This window comes from Rhinoderma darwinii, chromosome 10 (genome assembly GCF_050947455.1).
Source record: "Rhinoderma darwinii isolate aRhiDar2 chromosome 10, aRhiDar2.hap1, whole genome shotgun sequence".
Lineage (NCBI taxonomy): Eukaryota > Metazoa > Chordata > Amphibia > Anura > Rhinodermatidae > Rhinoderma > Rhinoderma darwinii.
Window position 1 is genome coordinate 21,241,851 of NC_134696.1, and position 21,045 is coordinate 21,262,895.

The 21,045-nt window shown below is 44.1% G+C and overlaps 1 protein-coding gene across 1 annotated transcript in view; it reads left to right on the forward strand.

The window, feature by feature from the left end:
* The window catches only part of NPHP4 (nephrocystin 4), a 159,787-nt gene that overhangs the window by 130,394 nt on the left and 8,348 nt on the right, over positions 1-21,045 (forward strand). Inside the window, exons 19-27 of the mRNA XM_075839481.1 lie at positions 2,160-2,288; positions 7,192-7,400; positions 9,463-9,689; positions 13,155-13,344; positions 13,754-13,837; positions 14,509-14,665; positions 15,109-15,194; positions 17,764-17,849; positions 20,238-20,409. Of these exons, the coding sequence (XP_075695596.1) occupies positions 2,160-2,288; positions 7,192-7,400; positions 9,463-9,689; positions 13,155-13,344; positions 13,754-13,837; positions 14,509-14,665; positions 15,109-15,194; positions 17,764-17,849; positions 20,238-20,409 (1,340 nt within the window). The remainder of the gene's footprint in view (positions 1-2,159; positions 2,289-7,191; positions 7,401-9,462; positions 9,690-13,154; positions 13,345-13,753; positions 13,838-14,508; positions 14,666-15,108; positions 15,195-17,763; positions 17,850-20,237; positions 20,410-21,045) is intronic.

Sequence of the window (21,045 nt, forward strand, 5' to 3'; positions counted from 1 at the left end):
ATTATCTACTCTGATTTTACAAAACAAAACACATTCTACGGCTTGTCATCTCCTGATTCGATTTTTTGGAATATGTTAAAAAATAACAAAATATCACAATAAAAACAAAAACACGTGAAGATCAAATATATAAAAAAGAAATAAAAAAAACAACATAATTAATATATAGTTTTTTTTTTTGTTTTTAAACATTTGATTACTACAATCGGAGCTTCCATCGCAGATCCCGTCGGTTTGGACAGGAAGAATAGCTCTGCATGCAGCGCTATTCTTCTCATCAAAACAACGGACAGCACGGCGGAGCCCGACAGACCGCATTATAGGTCAATGGGGTCCGATGGGTGACAGAATGCCATACGATGAGCATGGCTCTGCGTCCTGGTTTTCGTTATTATCGGAAACCAGGATGCATATGGAAACCGTCATAGCAAAAAAAAAAGTACAACGTTTTTTTTCTGGAGTTGCGATTTTTGCGGCGTTATCGATGTGATTATGCCACAAAAGTCACAACACTTGGCTTTCTGTTGCAGGTTTTGCATCCCCATTGAATTCAATGGGGAGAACCCGCAATAGAAAATCGACCAAAACACAGCATAAATTTACATGCTGCGGAATTAAATTCCGCACCGCAGGTCAATTTATTAAAGTTTACACCTCATTTTTTTCTGCAGCGTGGGCATGAGATTGTCTAATAATATAGTTGTAGGGGTTTTTTTGTTACAATGTGCCATTGTCTCATCTGATTTTGCGGAATAACACATTCTACAACTTTCTCCTGGAGGGAGAACGGCTGTGAAGGGAAAAATCTTCTTTCTCAGGATCGGCGGTGGTCCTCGCAGTGGGAACCCCATGATAAAAAATGTGGGGGCATATCCTAGAGTTATGTTATCATGTTCAGTGATGGCAGAAATATACCACATACACCATCATAAAGAATGATTCATATTTAAAAAAAAAATAATTATATTGAAAGGATAAATGACAGACTGTGTTATTCCTAGTTCAGGGCAGAGGGGGCGGAGCGTGACACAGGGATTCTTTCTTTGCTGTTCTTCGAATCCTTGTTTCATGCTCCGCCCCCTCCGATCCTGTATGAGGCATAACACATTGTATCAGTTTTTCCTGGAGTTCCACATATACATGAAGCTAAGCTGAATTTGTCATTGTCATTTATGAGTTGACATACCTCAGTAGGTGTTTCCACAGAAAACTACAGATTAGGATATCACAGTACGTTGTGTCACACGTCATTCAGCTCTGCTACATCTGTATATCAGTGGCGTACATAAAATGTAAAAAAGGCCCCTCCCATTTCAGCCTACACATCCTGGCACAGGACGGCCCGGAGCTTGTTTATCCTCCTCTTCCCAACCCTTAGGCTATGTTCACACGCTAAACAAAAACGGCTGTAAAATACGGAGCTGTTTTCAAGGGAAAACGACCTCTGATTTTCAGCCGTTTTTTGAGGCGTTTTTTTTTTGCGGAAGTTTTTGGAGTTGTTTTTCTATTGACCCAATGAAAAACGGGTCCAAAAACGGCTCAAGAAGTGACATGCACTTCTTTTTACGGGTCGTTTTTTTACGCACTGGTTTTTCAACCAGTAAAAAAACTCCCCGTCGGGACGAATCTCAGTTTTTCCCATTGAAATCAATGGGCAGATATTTGGAAGTGTTCAGCTTCCGTATTTTAAGACGTTTTTTGCTGCATTCACGGCCCGAAAAAATGGCTGAAAATAAGCCGTGTGAACATACCCTCATAGTAGAGAAGGTTGGCACGAACCTCAGAGGGTTAAACATACCAATAAGGGCCACAGCAAAAAAGACTATTGGGCCCCTTACTATATCTGGTTACCTATCCTGGGTGGTCTGGAGATTGTTTGCTCCCCCCCCCCCATAGAAGAGAACGGTAGGTGGTGCCTGGGGAGAGAGGAGAGCACAACGTAGGTATTCATTGCCAATAGTGAAAAGGGATAAGCTGGGTCCAACCTCTCCTAGGGCCACTGATATGAGATGTAAAATCATGACGTGGGTTGTAAATATTTTTGGCCATAACTGAAATATAAAACATTTACGTTGCTTCTTAGCTCTATTATTATTGTATTATTATACAAATATATAAAATCGGTAAATAATTACAAAATTACAACTATTTTATTACAGGACGTGTCTCTGACCAAAGATTGAAAATATCTGACACGCTACCCGCTCCAAAGTCACGCGTCATCACCGCGCATGACGGACGTAGCAGCTTCCACGGCGGCAGTTTGTTTTCAAGTCGAATTGTGGGAAGTAAGTATTGTGCAAGATCATAAAATACACATCAAGCGTCCCTAATATCTGTGAATAAAGGTCCCTGTCACGTTATCCAGCTTTCCATGGACCCTGATGGTCCATAATGAGCATTGTTATACAGAGTTACACCTCCTCTTGTGCTCTGCATGTGCAAGTGTCAGTATTCACTGTACTTCCTGCATTCTATTCATGATCCAGAAAGAGCTTGATGACCAGGGCAAGCAACAGTGAATGAAATTATGGGAGGTCATGGAAGAAAATGAATTTAAATAACAGGGATTATCATTCGTAATAAATGTAAATCCTTTACTTCCGTATATGTAGGGGTCTCCCTGAATAACTCTTCAAAGGAAATGCCCATAAATATCTGATCGGTGGGGGTCCGACTCTTGACACCCTTGCCGATCAGCTGCTTTGAAGGTGCAGCGATTGCTGCTTTCCTTTTATGCCTTTCACTGTCCATACTATCAAACACTGACTCACTTGTATCGGTAATTCGCAATATTTCATTTTTCTTCCATTTACCTAAAGGCATTTTATAGTATGGAGCACCGTGAGCGATGAAGGGGAAGCAGCGATGGCACGAGTCAGATAATCGCAGGCATGCCATGAGTCGGACCCCCACTGCAGATATTGACGGCCTATCCTGATGATAGCCATTAATTTTATCTCTCCGGATAATCCCTTTAATATATCATTATAGGGGTTGGAGTTCCGTTTTTCTGATACAAAGCTCCAAGTCCACTGCATGGCCATATAGTCAAATGGAAAATTTCTGTCTGCCAGCACCAGGGCCGCCATCAGGAATTTCAGGGCCCCCTACAGCTAAATTTTCGGGGCCCCCCTACCGTGGCACCGCCTGTTAACGGTACTCCGTCCAGCACTATATCATGGTACCCAGGGCCGCCATCAGGGGGGGGTATTAGGAGTACTGATGTGAGAGGCCCGGCCAAACCTAATTGAAAGGGGGGCCCGGCAAACTGCCGCGACTTGCCTTTGGTTTTTTTCACCAAAAGAATGTCATGAGCTGCGGGCCCCCCTTTCAATTAGGTTTGGCCGGGCCTCTCACATCAGTACCCCTAATACCCCCCATGATGGCGGCCCTGGGTAGCATGGGGGTCGTCATGGGGGCCGTCAAACACCGCCGCCCGTGCGACCGATCACGCGCACCCGCAAACTCCCGCGCATGCGCACCGGCGACCGCCTGCAACCCTGCACCGAATTTTGAGGCAGATTTTGACCTGCCCACACTATCTTGCCGCGTTTTTTGCCTGCGGCGATTGAGGACAGCAGACAGAAAACGCAGCGAAAAATGCATTTTCTGCCTCCCATTGATTTCGATGGGAGGTCAGAGGCGGAACCGCGGCAAGAACGGACGTGCTGCTTTTTCTTTTTTCCGCGACTGGCTCCCATTGATTTCAGATTAAATCAATGGGAGGCGGTTTTGGAAGTTTTTTGGTGCTGATTCTGACGCAGTGTCCGAGTCAATATCAAGGGCCAAAAACTCTGAACTGGGCCTTATTGTTAGGGCTTATTCAGACGAACGTGTAATACATCCGTGCAACGTGTGTGATTTTCACGCGCCTCGCACGGACCTATGTTACTCTATGGGGCCGTGCGGACTGTCAGTGATTTTCACGCAGCGTGTGTCCGTGTGTCCGCTGCGTAAAACTCACGACATGTCCGATATTTGTGCATTGTTCGCGCATCACACACCCATTGAAGTCAATGGGTGCGTGAAAATCACGCCCAGCACTTCCGCAGCCGTATAAACTATGAATGAAAACAGAAAAGCACCGCGTGCTACAAACAGAGTGTCATAATGATGGCGGCTGCGCGAAAATCACGCAGCCACGCATCATACGCTGCTGACACACGGAGCGGTTATGGACCTTTTGCAAGCGGAAAACGCCACGTTTTTGCGCGTGCAAAAAGCACACGCTTGTGTAAATCCGGCCTTAGGGTAGGAACACACTAGGCATGAACACTGCGGATTTTATGCAACACATTTTATTGTGGATAATCCGCAGCGTATCACAGTCGCAGCCGAGGGGGTCAGATATGAACAAATCTCATCCACACGCTGGAAAAATAATGGACCTGCAGTGTGGCTTTTGGCTTTTTAAGCCGCAGCGTGTCAATGTATTCTGTGGAATCGCTGCTCCTCTGTTGCGGAAATGCTGCGGTTCTGCCGCAAAAATCACACATGAGAAAAAAAAAAAGGCACTTTTTGTATTTTTTTAAGCTGGTTCCCCAAAAAAAATAATTCCAAATTCTACTGGACCAACTGCCTATTTAGAGACCGGCAGCAGCTCCAGGAGCGACATCATAAGGGACACACTAGGTGGATATGCTGAGTAAAACTACACAGCTTATCCGCCCCGGTAGCCGCAGGAAATTCTGCCAGCAAAACCGCACCAAATAGTGGCGCAGGTTTCGTGAGGCGTGTCCGCTGCGGGAATCCTGCAGGGAAAAAAAAGTTTAGACTTGCCCTGGCCGTAGTTTAGGTGACGCATCTCTCTCTTCTGAACGTAGCCCCGCCTCCTGGGATGACGCTGTAGACCATGTGACCGCTGCAGCAGTCACATGGGATGAAACGTCATGACAGGAGGCGGGGCTGCGCTAAGAATAGAGGATCGCGTCACCAGGACTACGGCCGGGGCAAGTCTAGACTTTTTATCAATTTAAAAAAGTACCTTTTTTTTTTCTCATGTGTGATTTTTGCGGCAGAACCGCAGCATTTCTGCAACAGAGGAGCAGCGATTCCACAGAATACATTGACACGCTGCGGCTTAAAAAGCCAAAAGCCACACGGCAGGTCCATTATTTTTGCAGCGTGTGAATGAGATTTGTTTAAACCTCATCCACTCTGCTGCGACTGTGATACGCTGCGGATTTTCCACAATAAAATGTGTTGCATAAAATCCGCAGTGTTCATGCCTAGTGTGTTCCTACCCTAAGGCCGGATTCACACGAGCATGTGCTTTTTGCACGCGCAAAAAACGTGGCGTTTTGCGCATGCAAAAGGTCCATAACAGCTCCGTGTGTCAGCAGCGTATGATGAGTGATTTTCGCGCAGCCGCCATCATTACGACACTCTGTTTGTATGTTTGTAGCACGTGGTGCTTTTCTGTTTTCATTCATAGTTTATACGGCTGCGGAAGTGCTGGGCGTGATTTTCACCCACCCATTGACTTCAATGGGTGCGTGATGCGCGAACAATGCACAAATATAGGACATGTCGTGAGTTTTACGCAGCGGACACACGCTGCGTGAAAATCACTGACAGTCCGCACGGCCCCATAGAGTAACATAGGTCCGTGCGAGGCGCGTGAAAATCACACACGTTGCACGGATGTATTACACGTTCGTCTGAATAAGCCCTAACAATAAGGCCCAGTTCACAGAGTTTTTGGGCCTTGATATTGACTCGGACACTGCATCAGAATCAGCACCAAAAAACTTCCAAAACCGCCTCCCATTGATTTAATCTGAAATCAATGGGAGCCAGTCGCGGAAAAAAGAAAAAGCAGCACGTACTTTCTTGCCGCGGTTCCGCCTCTGACCTCCCATCGAAATCAATGGGAGGCAGAAAATGCATTTTTCGCTGCGTTTTTTGTCTGCTGTCCTCAATCGCCGCGAGGAAAAAACGCAGCAAAAAAACGCGGCAAGATAGTGTGGGCAGGTCAAAATCTGCCTCAAAATTCTTTAAGGAATTTTGAGGCAGATTTTTTTTTGCCTGCAAAATACTGTGTAAACAGGGCCATACATAAACAGCACTTTGAGATAATTTACTCACCGTGTCAGAAGAGCTGCTCCCACTCAAGTCCTCTTCCGGCGATATCTTCCAGGCGAGGTCTTCGGTCCAGACGTCCAGTCCTTCACCTCCAGCCAGGCTCCAGGTAAGTTTTGTCCATGTGTGTCCGCGGCTGCGCGCGCTTCGTTCGCGGGTGCGCGCGCGGCCGATCGCGGGTGCGCGCGCGGCCGATCGCGGGTGCGGGCGTTCGTGGGTGCGCGCTCGCGAGTGCGCACGCGCGGGAGTTTCCTTGTGCGCGCGATCGGGTGCGCGCGCGCGGGCGGACTGTTTGACGGCCCCCCATGACGAGGGGAGGGGGCCCGCAGCAGCAGCAGCAGCAGCTCACGACATTCTTTTGGTGAAAAAAACGGGCCCCATTACAGGGGCCCGTTTTTTCCTACCAAAAAGAATGTTGCGGCAGTTGCCGGGCCCCCCTTTCAGTTAGGTTTGGCCGGGCCCCTCACACCACTACCCCTAATACCCCCCTGATGGCGGCCCTGGCCAGCACCCACCACTAGTGGGAGCATAGGAGCTGACTGCATACATTGAACTCACTAATAAATCTGTATGCAATAAACTCATATGCTCCCTCTAGTGGTGGCTGCAGATAGCATATCTATGCAGGGGGTTTGGAGCTTGGTCAGATTGAGAAATTAATCAGAACGGAATTTTGGACCTAAAAATGGCATGGCGCGAAAAGGTGGACGTTTGCTTTAAAGTATGTCTACTTGTTCTACTTGTATTTTCAAAGAATATCCCAATTATCGGTGGTAAGTAAAACAATTCTGCAGCTTGTGACAATAAAATGTAAATGGAATTCATTTGGATGGCAAATCATAAAATATCCAATAGCAACACAAGGTGTAAATACTCAGCAATAAAAAAAAGTAAACCTTTTATTTAAAGGCCTTCAATTACAATATGACAATCGAGCATAATGACTTGTATTTCATGGTCCTGTCGCCCGCATACAATATGGCGCCTATTCCTATGACCACACATTGAAGAAGTCACTTCAAGCTCAATTACGTGTAATGGCGAGCCATCAGGAGATTTCGCCTTGTAATCATTTTGCTGAAAACCCCTTTCATATATCTTTGACAGGGAAAAATATCTCGCAAGCTCAGAAGTTGGCTGACCTAGACAGTGAGCTGGCAGCAATGCTGTACAGCCGAATGAAAGAAGTTAGCACCGCGTACCAGCAACCAAACAGCCAGACGGATGGCGCTCAGAGGCGTAAAATGGAGCGGATGACGGCAGTCAGACAGCTCGAGTCACAAGAGGACCCAAAAATGAGAAAATCACTCCTACTGGTTAGTTAAAAATGATCATCCAGTCTGTATATTCTCACTGCTTGTATTCCAGATATAACTGAGGCACTAAGTCGCAAGTTACAACTGGTTCCTCCACTTTATCGCCAGTGATGTCACCTGGCGCCATATCTGATGATGTCATGCTGTATAGAATCTATATATTACATAAATGAGCTGAAGAAAATATGAGCCATAGCCCTGCGTAGATGGTGACAAAGATTCATGCGACTACTACGCGTTTCGGGGATTGAGTTAACCCTTTTTTAATGGTTGGTTCTTGAATCAGGGACGTAGAGGAGAATTGTGATGCAGAGCGTGAATCATAAGACTGAGTGTTGAATATGAGTATTGACCAAGGATCAATCAACCCCCGAAACGCGTGAGTGCATGAATCTTTGTACCCTTCAAAAGCAGCAGGGCTCGGAGTCCCATTTCCTTCTGCCTATATTGATGCTTTGACCAATTCTTTAAACCTGTAAGAAAGATACATATTACTTGATACTCTTAAAGGAACACTCCAGGAAAGGAGTGGGAGGGGCATGACAAAGGGATTCTCTCTTTGGTGTTCTTTCAATCCCTGTGTCATGCTCCTCCCCCTCGGCCTTTGCACTACACACAACACAATTGTAAACTTTGCCTGGTGTGTTCTCATGTCATTTTCGTTTACTACAGTCATGTGCCATTTTTCTAATAATCCCCAATATCTGATAATCCGGCACTTATCAGGCCCTGCTGTTGCTGGATTAATAGAATTTTACTGTATTTTAATTTTTTTCTGGAACAAAATTAAGAATTATTTATGTTAAGCAGAAATGTAAAAAATGAGGTTGTACATTTTTAATTTTTAATATGAAATCGCTGACTCGTGGTTGTTGTCCTGTTAAGCCAAACTTTTTATTTTTGGCCGTCACCCGACCCATCTGTCTGTAAAAATTAGCAGTAATTTACTGTGGATAAAGCAATTTTCCATCTGAATAAATTACGAGGCTTTGTAAAAATTAGTTGATCATTACTTATGTATTTATCATGGTGCATTTCGGAGCCGCCCTGACAATTATATTAATGGATATTGAGTACTAAGCAATTCAACCAGGTTTAATTTATGTACAGTGTATAATGTCTGCCTACCAGCGCCTGTGCATGGGCATTGTACAAAAATATCCAGAGAAGGGGCATACAAAACTAGAGAATCAAACACCCAATTATCACATACATTATAGGGGAATTGTAGGTTAATAGAGTAGGGGTCCCCCATTCAGGTTTTTATTTTTTAGCTAGGGGAAAGAGCAGCTCTCAGGATGACCCGTCACATCTCTGCATTACACACACAGACCATTGATTTTAATGGGAATGATGTAATTCTTCATTTTCCCTGCGGAGGCACTGTTGCAAAATTGACCGCTTGCTACTAGGATCTTCCACAGATTGCAGCTGATCACTGGGCAGGACAGCGTGATATCCTGTGATCAGCTTATTTTAGGGGACCCTTTAGACAAAATTAGATTGTCCAAAGCAGACAAACCCTTTAAAGGACATTTCCTCCTAAATTTAGATTGTGAGTAAACTTATTCTATAATCCCTTTCCCTTCTCTAAAGTCATTAAACAATTCTATTTAGTCGTTTCTTAGTTATATTTGTGTTTTTATTTTAAGCTATGTGACAACCAAAACAGCTCACAACTCCAACAGAGGACGTCACCCAGCTTTCCCTGTCCCCTGAATGGCAAATCTACGCAGAGATCCCTACCCAGCTACTGAAGCATTGCATTACTACGAAGATTTGCCGATCAGGACACTAGAAAGCTGGACGACAACCCTAGTGTGAACTGTAATGGCAGATGCGTTGTCACCCAACCTTCCTGGAATCCGAATTTTGTAACTATTTGGGCAAATTTTTGTTTTATTCCTTCGAGTCTATTTTTGTCATGAAAACTAATGTAAGGAGTAAATATGATAAAAGATGGGTTCTGATTAGAGATAGAATTTGGGAATGTGCTTCGTTTTATTGTTGAGCTGTTTTTCTGTTTTTTTTTCTTACTTTTTTTTATTTTTATCGTTTCCAGTCTCAACATGAGCAGCGCACTCAGCACACCAGAGATTTGCAGATCATTGAAGCGTACCGGGAACGCACCAAAGACGAGTGTATCTCCAGTATGCTGAATCAGGCTATTACCTCAAATTACACTGTCTATGCTACGCTGGGCACGGCAGAATTCTTTGAATTTCAACTTAAAAACCCTTATAACATCCAGTACACAGTATCTATTGAGATTGATCATCCAGACCTCAGGTACAACCCGTAATGTATCGTTTTTTATTTTTTATTATCTGAAAATATGTATTAAACTCTATGTACTTGTTACGATTAGCAGCAGGACCGATTCTGTTATCTCTGTGTTTGGGCATTGCTAGTCTCTGCCTTTAGTCTGAATCTGGATTTCGTCATCATTTAGCTTTGCCTGGTTGCTTAGGGCGGAGTACCTTTCTTGGGCCTATATGTACTTCAGGCCCAGATTATTCAGGTGCTGCTTGTACTGTTTATGGCATGTGCTAACTGTTTACAGATTCTTGTTTGTGACAACGTTTTTGTCTGTTTGTTTATACTATGGAATCTGTTGGTCCTCTGAGAGATCTAGTTTTTGTATAGTGGTTAATGTTTATCCTTGGATCAGTAGTTCCACTGATATGACCAAAAAGCACAGCATGGATCCAAAATGGTTCAAAATAAAGTAAAAATGCGGCTGTCAGCAAGCATGTTAAATATGAACCAGATCCAGGGGTGTATACCCATAAGGCATCCAAAACGTAATATATGACCGAGAAGAGAACAAATGCCAATACACAAGAACATTTAGAAAAATGAGCAAAATATTTTATTCAAAATAACATAGACATACAAGAATGATAAAAAGAATCCATGAACCAACAGGTTAAAAAGACCAAACCGCCATACAATGTATAAGGAAGGTAACGTCTGAAGTTGACGTGTAATAACAACAACCAAGAGATATGATCTAATAATCAGGGTACATACATGCATGAGTATGAAATGAAACATTAATGAAAAAATGCAAGAAAATATGTGAACATCAAGCACATACCCATAGATCAACCGGATGGAAGCACGGCGATGTGTCTGCCCCAACGCGCGTTTCGGCGCAACTGACGAAGGCAGTTGCGCCGAAACGCGCGTTGGGGCAGACACATCGCCGTGCTTCTATCCGGTTGATCTATGGGTATGTGCTTGATGTTCACATATTTTCTTGCATTTTTTCATTAATGTTTCATTTCATACTCATGCATGTATGTACCCTGATTATTAGATCATATCTCTTGGTTGTTGTTATTACACGTCAACTTCAGACGTTACCTTCCTTATACATTGTATGGCGGTTTGGTCTTTTTAACCTGTTGGTTCATGGATTCTTTTTATCATTCTTGTATGTCTATGTTATTTTGAATAAAATATTTTGCTCATTTTTCTAAATGTTCTTGTGTATTGGCATTTGTTCTCTTCTCGGTCATACAGTAGTTCCACTGGTTTGTTTGCTTTCCCGTGCATCTGGGCTGCTGTCGAGCTGTGGTCTTGCCCTCCTGTTGGATAGTGTTCAGATAGGGTTAGTGAGTGCTGTAAACTCTTGTCCACTGTCTAGTTGTCTGTTTACTGCTTGCATGCTATTCATCTGCCATCCACTCCATTTATGCATCATCTCCATCTTCTACTGCCTTCGATGTTCGGTTCCGCTCGTTCACTGGTGAGTTACTTCTGCCAAAAGTATTCTGTCAGTGTTGATGCGTGCTTTACCCATGTAATAGTGCTTTCTGGTGTTGCGGTCTTGAGCACCAACAGCGGCATAGCAGAACTCCTCAAAGCCAACTTCACAATGAAGGATCCGAACCATGAGGTGGTATGTGGTAGAGTAGGTGCCGATCAACGGGCTATAAGATGACTCTTACCCTACATTGTCGAGAAAAAGATGTAATTCCTCTAGCCTGAGAGAAAGACCTGCAAAGAGTAGGAAAAAAAAAAATCAAACATGATGGCCTCCTCATGGTCTGCATTGACAGTTAAATGATAAAAATATATCCTCCTGTAGCCACCACTAGAGGGAGCTTAGGAGCACAATGCATACATAGAACCTAAAGAAGCACTACCAGAAAAAATTCCCCCCTCCCCGGTTTGTAATTGTGTTCGCATAAACAATAGTGAGGTTACAAAACGTACTGAGCACTTTATTCATGTATATACATTAGACCACATGACCCCTGATCTGACTCTCCGATTCTTACAGTGTCTGCTGTGTGGATCGTAAGTCAGTTTCTCTATTCATTCTTATGAAGCTCAAGGTCAGTCTCATAGGAATGAATAGAGAAACTTGACTTCTGGTCCACACAGCAGACGCTGTAAGAATTGGGGGTCACGTGGTGTAACGAAAGGACTGAACGGAGGCTGAAAATACATGCTCAGTAAGTTTTCTAACCTTATTATTGTTTATTCCATCACAATTACAAATGGGGGCGCAAAAAACTTGCTTCATTCATAAAAAAAAACAGTAAGCTCCTGAGCTCCCTCTAGTGGTTGCTGCAGGTGGGCAGAATTTCATAATTTTATTCTATGCATGAGATTTTGAGCTGTGTATCAGAAAAACAGAACTCCAACCACTATATATTAAGAAATTAAGATATACTATGAAATTATTTAGCACAGAACGTTGGGCCCATTTATAATACACAAAACTAAATGGTATTGAAGAGTGAACATCCTCTTTAGGGAGACTCAACAGAAGAAAAGTATATGAGACCCTTTAGTGTGTATTCAAAATATGTAAACAGCTTTAATATATCTTACATCTATTCTGAGATCTAAGCTCTTGAAATTACAGGCCCAAAGCCTGAGGCTGCACTACTGTGAGATTCTGATGACTACATGATTTATTTCTATCAGGTTGTTTTGGAGACCTTGTGTAGAGTCACATCACTATCCACATCAATATCTACATATCTGCACTGATTAAATAGTGATAGTCCTGTAGCAAATGTTGATTTGGATCCATTTATATGGTCTTTATAATAAAACTACATCAGACAGAAAGGGCACATGTTATCATCAGAATCTCAGTAGTACAGTCTTCGGCTTTAGGCCTGTAACATTATTTTTTAGATTTAGGTCTTTTTTTTTAATCACTTCAATCAATAAATTCTCAAAAACAAAAACCTCAAGAAATAGAAAATAGGAAGAAACAGAGAAAAGAAAAATAAGATCTAGATAAGGAGGGAGGTGGTGGAACAGATGGTGGGATATCTTGAGGAAAAAGGGCTTAGATGGGTGGATGTAGTGGGAAAACAGGATGGGAGGAATACTTTTATTAGAGCGGTAAGTAGATCTGCCTCTAAGGGTGAACAGAGGTACAGCAGCTGCAAAGAGCGTCTCTCACTCTGGAGGACCTGTCCTGTATTACACACGACCCATTGTTAGAAATGCACACTGTAATACTTAATTTGTCCTGTGGTGGCACTGCAGGGTAATTGAACACTTACTGCCAGGATTCCGCACAGATTACAGCTGATCACTGGGGGTCCCAGCACGGGGGATCACTTTGTGATTAGTTTATGGTCAAGAGGCCCTTCTAACAAGTATGGATAGTCCAAAGCGGAGTACCCCTTTAACCTGTGCAGAGCTAAGAAATGCATAAAAAAAATTTGGGCAGCTGACTCCATAACATGTACGCTTTTTTTTTTTTCTTTAACTTTCCAGGGTTATTGTGGACACACAAGAATGGAGACACTTTAAAGAGCTGACAAACACAATGACACCTATAGAGGAAAACATGTTTCATGTTCAGCAGCAGAGCGATACCCCCCAGCTGTACCTGCGACCCAAGGAGACGGTTTATATTCCATTCAAGTACCAGGCATTCTACATGGATCATACGTCCTTGTTACAGGTGAATTATATATGTGATTCTATAAATGACCGCTTATATATGACCTATAGTATCATTGTACATACACGTAGCGGCCAGTTTATTATGAGCACCTGCTTAATACTTTGTTTGGCCACGTTTGCACATCCCCCTACGTTGTGATGACCGGCATTGCACTGTTGTTAGAGAGGATGATATCTGACGGTCTCTATCATGTGAGGACCTGTAAATAATGATGTGGAATAATGACCCTGTATCATATAATGCTAGACAGTAGATATGTAATGGTGTGGTACATATGGTATAATGTCAGGCAATGACACCTTCGTAGTGCACGGGGGATTTGCAGCTAATCCTTCTATTATCTACATCGGCTGGGCCATAAATACTGTACATGGAAAAAAATAAAAAATTTTGTGTGTGGTTGCAGAGTCCTGATGCCACCAGTTTAGCAAAAGACGCAGACCGATCACCCCAGAACAAGCCAAACACCATGTCTTCGAAACGTATGAAGGTGGGTTACAAGTGTTAAAGGGACATTCCAGCAAAAACTGCTGTTTCACATTATAGTGAATTAGGAATTCCTTTACGTTTGCCGAGCAGATCCCAAATATGTGCATAACAACGCCGCCCCCGCCTGCACGTGAGATCTGTTTGTGTCACCTACAGTTCCTGAAAGTGGATTATTTGCAGTTTAAAACTTTGTGTTTTCGTCCCCCTTCATAACCTCTGCCGCCACATGTAACCAATGCAGGGGAGGTGATGTCACTAACCAGATGCCATCATCACATTACTAGGTCATGTGACCACAGAACATGACGTCACTATGGACAGCATGTCGTCTACGTATGGAGGAGTACAATGCTGCTGATTTTTCCTTTTAATTCCTAAGTCCCAAAATTGTTATATTGTTTATTTTTTATTCATCTAATAGAAAAAAATGCCAGAATTCCCTCCTAAAATAAAACAAATCCCCAATAAATGTGATTTTTTTTTTTTTTTTTCAGTTCTATCATATGTTTACATCTTGGTATTGGTATACCAATATGGCCGCTATAGCAGCTTCCATTTGAGTTGTTGTCATCCAGCTTTCCTAGCCTCCTGAGTAGCCAAGCTGGGTGACAACCTCTGTTGGATCTGCCAAGGCGGTACCCTGACATCATTTATGTTTTTTGTTTCTAACAGGTTTCCTTTAAGGCATCAGATGGAAAACCAATCGCTATTCTCCAAGTCAGCGTGGAACCCCAACCGCACGTTGTTGACCAAACATTTAGATTTTATCACCCGGAACTGACATTCTTGAAAAAGTCCATCCGCTTACCCCCATGGTACACACTTCCAGGTAATGTAAAGAAATGGGGTGCCTTGACTAATAAAGGGTTATTACCATCATAGACATTTATGGTATATCCACAGAATATGCCATAAATGTCTGATAGGTGCGGATACCCTTTTTCCACCACCCCCCTTCCGCCTGGTAAGGTGGACGCCGCATCCTGGATGAGAATGGATGGAGAGTTGTCCGGGTATGTGCGCATTTCTCTTTATTCACTTGGGTCATGGAAATAGTTGGCGTAACTGGCACCCTCTCCATTCATTCTCTGCCCGGATGTGGCCGCCACCTCACCAGGTGGGGCATAGGTCAGGAACCTCTTATTCTGGAGATATGCCACCTCTGGGACCTGCACCTATCAGACATTTATAGCGTATCCTGTGGAATGATCCTTTAACGTATCTAAATGCATCGGTTCTTATGAACGGATATGTTACCTTGATTTTTCTCAGGAGCCCCTGTTGGAATGCCCGGAGGGGAACCAGAACTCTACGTACGATGCAGTGACCCCAATATTATCTGTGATACCAAGAAATTGGTGGGTACATTTGTGTTTCTTGTAACATATTCATCAATACTACAGCATTATAATGTAGGGGTGCTGAGCCCTTATTGACTTCAGTCTTCAGATCACTAGAATGGCCACAGCAGCGGAAGATGAGTTGTTTGATCTTGAGGGAGGCAGTGACCTGTCCACGCATGTGATGTTAGTGAAGCCACGGATGCATGTCACAGAGCAGTGTGGTGATGTGAGGGCTTAGGATACTGCTATACGGGCCGTGAAAACAAGCGCTGATCAACGAGACAGCTGGCTGATCGGCGCTCGTTTGTTTCTGTATGGGGCGCTCCTTTGTTCGTCCCCATGCTTTTTCATCATGTAAGCAGCACAACTCCCTGTTTACACAGACAGATGTGCTGCAGACAACGATTATTTTTAATGCTGCATAAATAATAATAATAATAATTTTTATTTATATAGCGCCAACATATTCCGCAGCACTTTTCATTTCAGGGGTTACATTGTACAGACAATATCAGGCATTACATATTGACAAAACTAATTTACAATTCAAAGAAGGGGAGTGAGGACCCTGCTCGCAAGAGCTTACAATCTATGAGGAAATAAGGGAGACACAAAGTGTAAAAAAAGCTTAAGTACAATGGTCCAGCCATCTTTTATACATATGGGGCAGTAATATAAAGCTGCATGAGCCGGTCACCAGCCAGTGTCAGTGTATGGCGGACATTAAGTGCATTAGGTTGCAAGGAGGGGATACAGCTGAATGAAGGGGCCTCATGTCTAATGTAAAGGGGGGCCAGGGAAAGGAGTTCTATTAGGGAATATTATAGGGCCTGATAAGGGCCTCTATAAAGATGTGTTCTCAGGGCACGTGTAAAACTGTGGATATTGGGAATTAATGTGATTGTCTGGGGTAGCGCATTCCAGAGGACGGGTGCAGCACGAGAGAAGTCTTGGAGACGGGAGTGGGAGGTTCGGATTATGGAGGATGTTAATCTAAGGTCTTTGGCAGAACGTAGAGCGTGAGTAGGGTGGTAGACGGAGATGTAAGGAGGTGCAGCACTGTGGAGAGCTTTGTGGGTGAGAGTAAGAAGTTTGAATTTAATTCTGGAGAGTATGGGCAACAGGCCAGTGACTGGCACAGGGTAGAGGCGTTGGTGTAGCGGTTGGTCAGAAAGATGAGCCTGGCGAGGATCGATTGGAGAGGGGAGAGCAGATCAGTTGATGAGCGGGCGTTTACACGATCATCGGCTGATCATTGTCCTGATTACACAGGGCAATGATCGGGAACGCTCGTTTGCCCGATCATTGGCCCCTGTGATAGGGCCTTAAGGAAGACAAGAGGGAGATACGAGACTGATGGTGGAAGGATCAGACTATTCCAGCAGCACATAGTATTTCAGGATATGGGTGCGCTAATCTTTGTGTGACACAGTGAGCTGTGAAAAACTAAATGTCTATGACCATCTGTAAAATGGTTGGGGATGGAGACCGGCATCGGGCATGCTATTTAGAACGGGTAGACGAGTAGTAGTTCCATGGGGGGGGGGGGGGGTTGGTATTGGCAATCTCACAAATCCCAGCAGATTCAATGATGGATGTCCCCTTTAATACATGGGCAGTCCATCATTTGTATATATTGATGGCCTCTGCCACGTGCGTGCATGAAGGTGGCTGGGAGACGGGGGCAGGGCCGCTTCTTATATGATTGCACGGTTGTAGCTGTTTTGTAACGGGGCAGAAAGAATTTCATTTTTGTCCATTTTAAAGCCGCATTACAAAGCGTTCTGGGATTAGCTTTTCTAATCATTTAGTCGCTTGTCTTCTGAGAATGGTGGCTGACAAAATGTATTGTGGCACCTGGAATAATTACAACGTTTTATCTTCCAGCCGGCTCCTAATCTTCTAACTACACTTCCAATCAGCATCATAGTCAGCCTGTGGACGGCAGCGCGAGCTTCTAGACGGCTTCTTGTTTTATTGGCCGTAGATTTACCAGATTTCAATCCGTCGCTTGCATTATGCAAAATATTAGTAAATGAGTTTTTGCGCCGCTCCACGCATTACAACAATTACAAGTTAACGCGAAATAGACATCACGAGATATAAAAGCGGATTTACAGCCAATCTTCCGTCATACAGACACAATAGCCTGCGACAACCACCGTAGCGGCCACAGGCGTTGTCATCCGGCTTACCCAGGGCCTGGATTGGCAAATCTGTTTAGCCTTGCAAATGTTATTGGAGTGGGGGTTGTATTATTGCCTAACTGGCCAGATTCACCATCTAGGAGTCAGAGAAATTTGGGTGACAACCCTTATGACTGCCATTGTAGTTGTCACCCACCTTTCCTTGGGTCCACAATTGTAGATCTGGCTGGTCTTGCAGTAATATGGTAGGGTGGAATGTATTGCAGCATAATTAGACTAATTTGCCGGTTAGGAGTCTGGTACGTTTGGTGACGACACCTGTGGGAATTGTAATGGCAGCTTGTGTGGTTGTCACCCACCTTTTCCAGGGTCCTCCATGGCAGATTCTTATACTGGTGCAGTCTTCCATACATTTACTGTTCCTCTGCTTGTTGTAGGGTCATGGAGAACCTCAAGATGTGTTCCTTAAAGTCGCCGGAGGACCTAGTCCACACATTAAAAAATTCTTTGTTGCGCTCTATACGTAAGTTTAATGATCATTTTTGTGTAATTTATGGTTGTCTTACGACAAGAACCCCTGTCTATGAGCCCTAGTGAGGTTTATGGATGCCAAAGAGGCCATTCGAATGGCCGGCATATAATGGGAAATGTGTGGCAGGCCACAGCTTCTCACTGCAGTGACATCCGTCGCCGGTCAGCTGTTTTGAAGGGGCTGAAGCGTTTCTACGAGAGCTGCTTCCCCTTCATTCCTTATGTGCTCGTATAGTGAATTGCAGACACACTTGTAGCGGCGGTTCCCAGTATTACATCCTTCTCCTATTCACTTCAATGGGTAAAAAGTAATACTGTGAACCGCCGCTACAAGTGTGTCCGCAATTCAAGGTACGAGCAGATAAGGAATGAAGGGGAAGCAGCGCTCGTAGAGTAAAACAGCTGAGAGTGGGGGGTGCTGGGAGTCGGACCCCCACCGATTTAGATATTGATGGCCTATCCTGAGGATAGGCTATCGATTTGTCATGACTGGAAAAACCCCTTTAAAAGGGAACCGGTCACATTGAAAATGCAGTCTGACCTTCAGGCAGCAAGTTATAGAGCGGAGGAGATGAGATAGAGTCATATGTGGTTTTGTAGGAAAGGATTCCTCTCTCTGAGTCTCTGCTCATTCTGGGCTAGGTCCAGTGGGCGATGCTACTCAGTGATTGACGGCTATGTTGCTATGCACATTCATACAGGGAAGGCTGTCAATCACTGAGTAGCTGCGCCCAAATGGCAGGTGTGAATATCAGCCTAGAGTTCAGGACAGGACATAGATTTGTGTCGCTGTGTATTGCTAACATTGTAGCACACACTCACCGGTGAGAATTGCCAGGTTTGTAAGGTTTTTCCGCCTCTGCATGTAAACAGGAAGGTTAGCATTCACTGAAAGCAAGCAGAGATGGTGAGAAATTTAACAATTCACTATATTTGAAAGTGGCAGAACTTTTCGTTATGCAATAATTAGGATTTATTGACATAAAACTGGATAACCTCTTTGCAGGGGTGGTAAGTAACTTCCTGATATCTATTCCTCTTCTGAATGCAGACGACAAGGTAAATGCTGAATGAGTTTTCTTTCTGGTTTCTATGGCTACAGCCCGGGACAGGTAAATAAATCAGATATAGTCATCGGAACCACAAAAAAAATCTCCATTTCTAAACAGATTAATGTATCACAAATATTACAACCCTTTTATTTTGATGTTAGTTGCTACGGACCGGCTATATGTGGTGCAGGGACCGGCTATATGTGGTGCAGGGACCGGCTATATGTGGTGCAGGGACCGGCTATATGTGGTGCAGGGACCGGCTATATGTGGTGCAGGAACCGGCTATATGTGGTGCAGGGACAGGCTATATGTGGTGCAGGGACCGGCTATATGTGGTGCAGGGACCGGCTATATGTGGTGCAGGGACAGGCTATATGTGGTGCAGGGACAGGCTATATGTGGTGCAGGGACCGGCTATATGTGGTGCACGGACCGGCTATATGTGCTGCAGGGACCGGCTATATGTGGTGCAGGGACCGGCTATATGTGGTGCAGGAACCGGCTATATGTGGTGCAGGGACCGGCTATATGTGGTGCAGGGACCGGCTATATGTGGTAAAGGGACCGGCTATATGTGGTGCAGGGACCGGCTATATGTGGTGCAGGGACCGGCTATATGTGGTGCAGGGACCGGCTATATGTGGTGCACGGACCGGCTATATGTGGTGCAGGGACCGGCTATATGTGGTGCAGGGACCGGCCATTGTGCAGCCATGTTTTATCCTAACATGCCGCTGTTTTGCAAGCATTCACATTGCAGTTAATAAAAGTAGGAGTAATTCCATCCTCTTGTTAACGCTGAATCACGTTTTATAGCTGCGCAAATTCAGCCTCAAACACATTTATAAAACAACCAGTAAAACCGTCTGGGGCCAGTCCTCATTTTATGGCTCTGTCAGTGTTAGTCGCAGAGATAAACAGCCGGGGTTATATCATTAATTGCTTCATCTTGTTACGGCCTAACAATGTATATACTTGATGGTGTAACTATCAGAGGTGTCCATACAGCGAAGGTCTGAAGGGTCCTCTACAGAATATACGGGTGAGCAGAATCCCCCGGTGATCCACATATGTTCCTGTTTATTTGATACATATATGAAGGTTCAGTCTCCTTTCTGAATCTCCGGGAAGGGGAGGTAAGAGCTTCTGGGCACTGGACATTTGGCAGTCAGGTCACTATATTTTATCGGCAATGTTGGGCCTCATGCACACGGCCGTACCCGTGATTACGTGGCAGCCGACCTGTGGTCAGTTATTTCTTTACAGACTTAAGAACTTATTTTATAGGATGCAAATAAACCGGAATGTATGTGACTGTTTTGCAGTGATCGTTGGCTGGCTGTGCCTATACAGATCTGGCAAATCTACGTCCATTCCCTGAAAAGAGTGGATATCAGTTGCATAACTGGCCAGCTTACCCAAATGTCCCTGGTCCTGCGAGGAACACAGGTGGTGCGAAAAGTTAGAGCTTATAGCTCCCACCCTCAAGAACTAAAGGTCAGTTGTTAAAAAATGACCATAACATCTACCACTTGCTTAAAGGGTATGTACAATTTTTCAACCATTTTTATTGCTCCAACTCATCAAGAACAAAAAGATGAGCAATTTTGCAAATTATTTTGATTCAAAAAAATAATCCTATTCTGTGTTTACAGCTCTTTTGTAGACCTGTATGTCTCCATGGTAACAGACTACAAACCAACCCTGTGTAGTCAGATCCTGCAGTCATGTTGCTCCACCCCCTCTACTCGCTAACCTACAGTGCAAGAGGAGGCAAATAGAAGACCACAACATATGAGTGCAGGATCAGATTACACACACAGGGTTTGTTTTGTATTCTGTAACCATGGAGACGCATAGGCCTGCATAGGGGCTGTAAGAAAAACTATTTGCAAAGTTGCTTTATTGTTGTTTTTAAATGCAATGAAAGCATCGTGGAGATACCCTTTAAGGAAACCATTCACCAGTCTGCTATAACATGCAGTCTATTATACACAAGCTGTTGACAGATCCCTTTGATTGGGATGTCTGTGGAGCCTTCTAGACATACACCCAGCGTCTTGCTAACCCGTAACTTTGCTTCCATGTAGATAAGCAGCTCCACAGGAGTCTGGCCACCGCTGATCTCCCTTT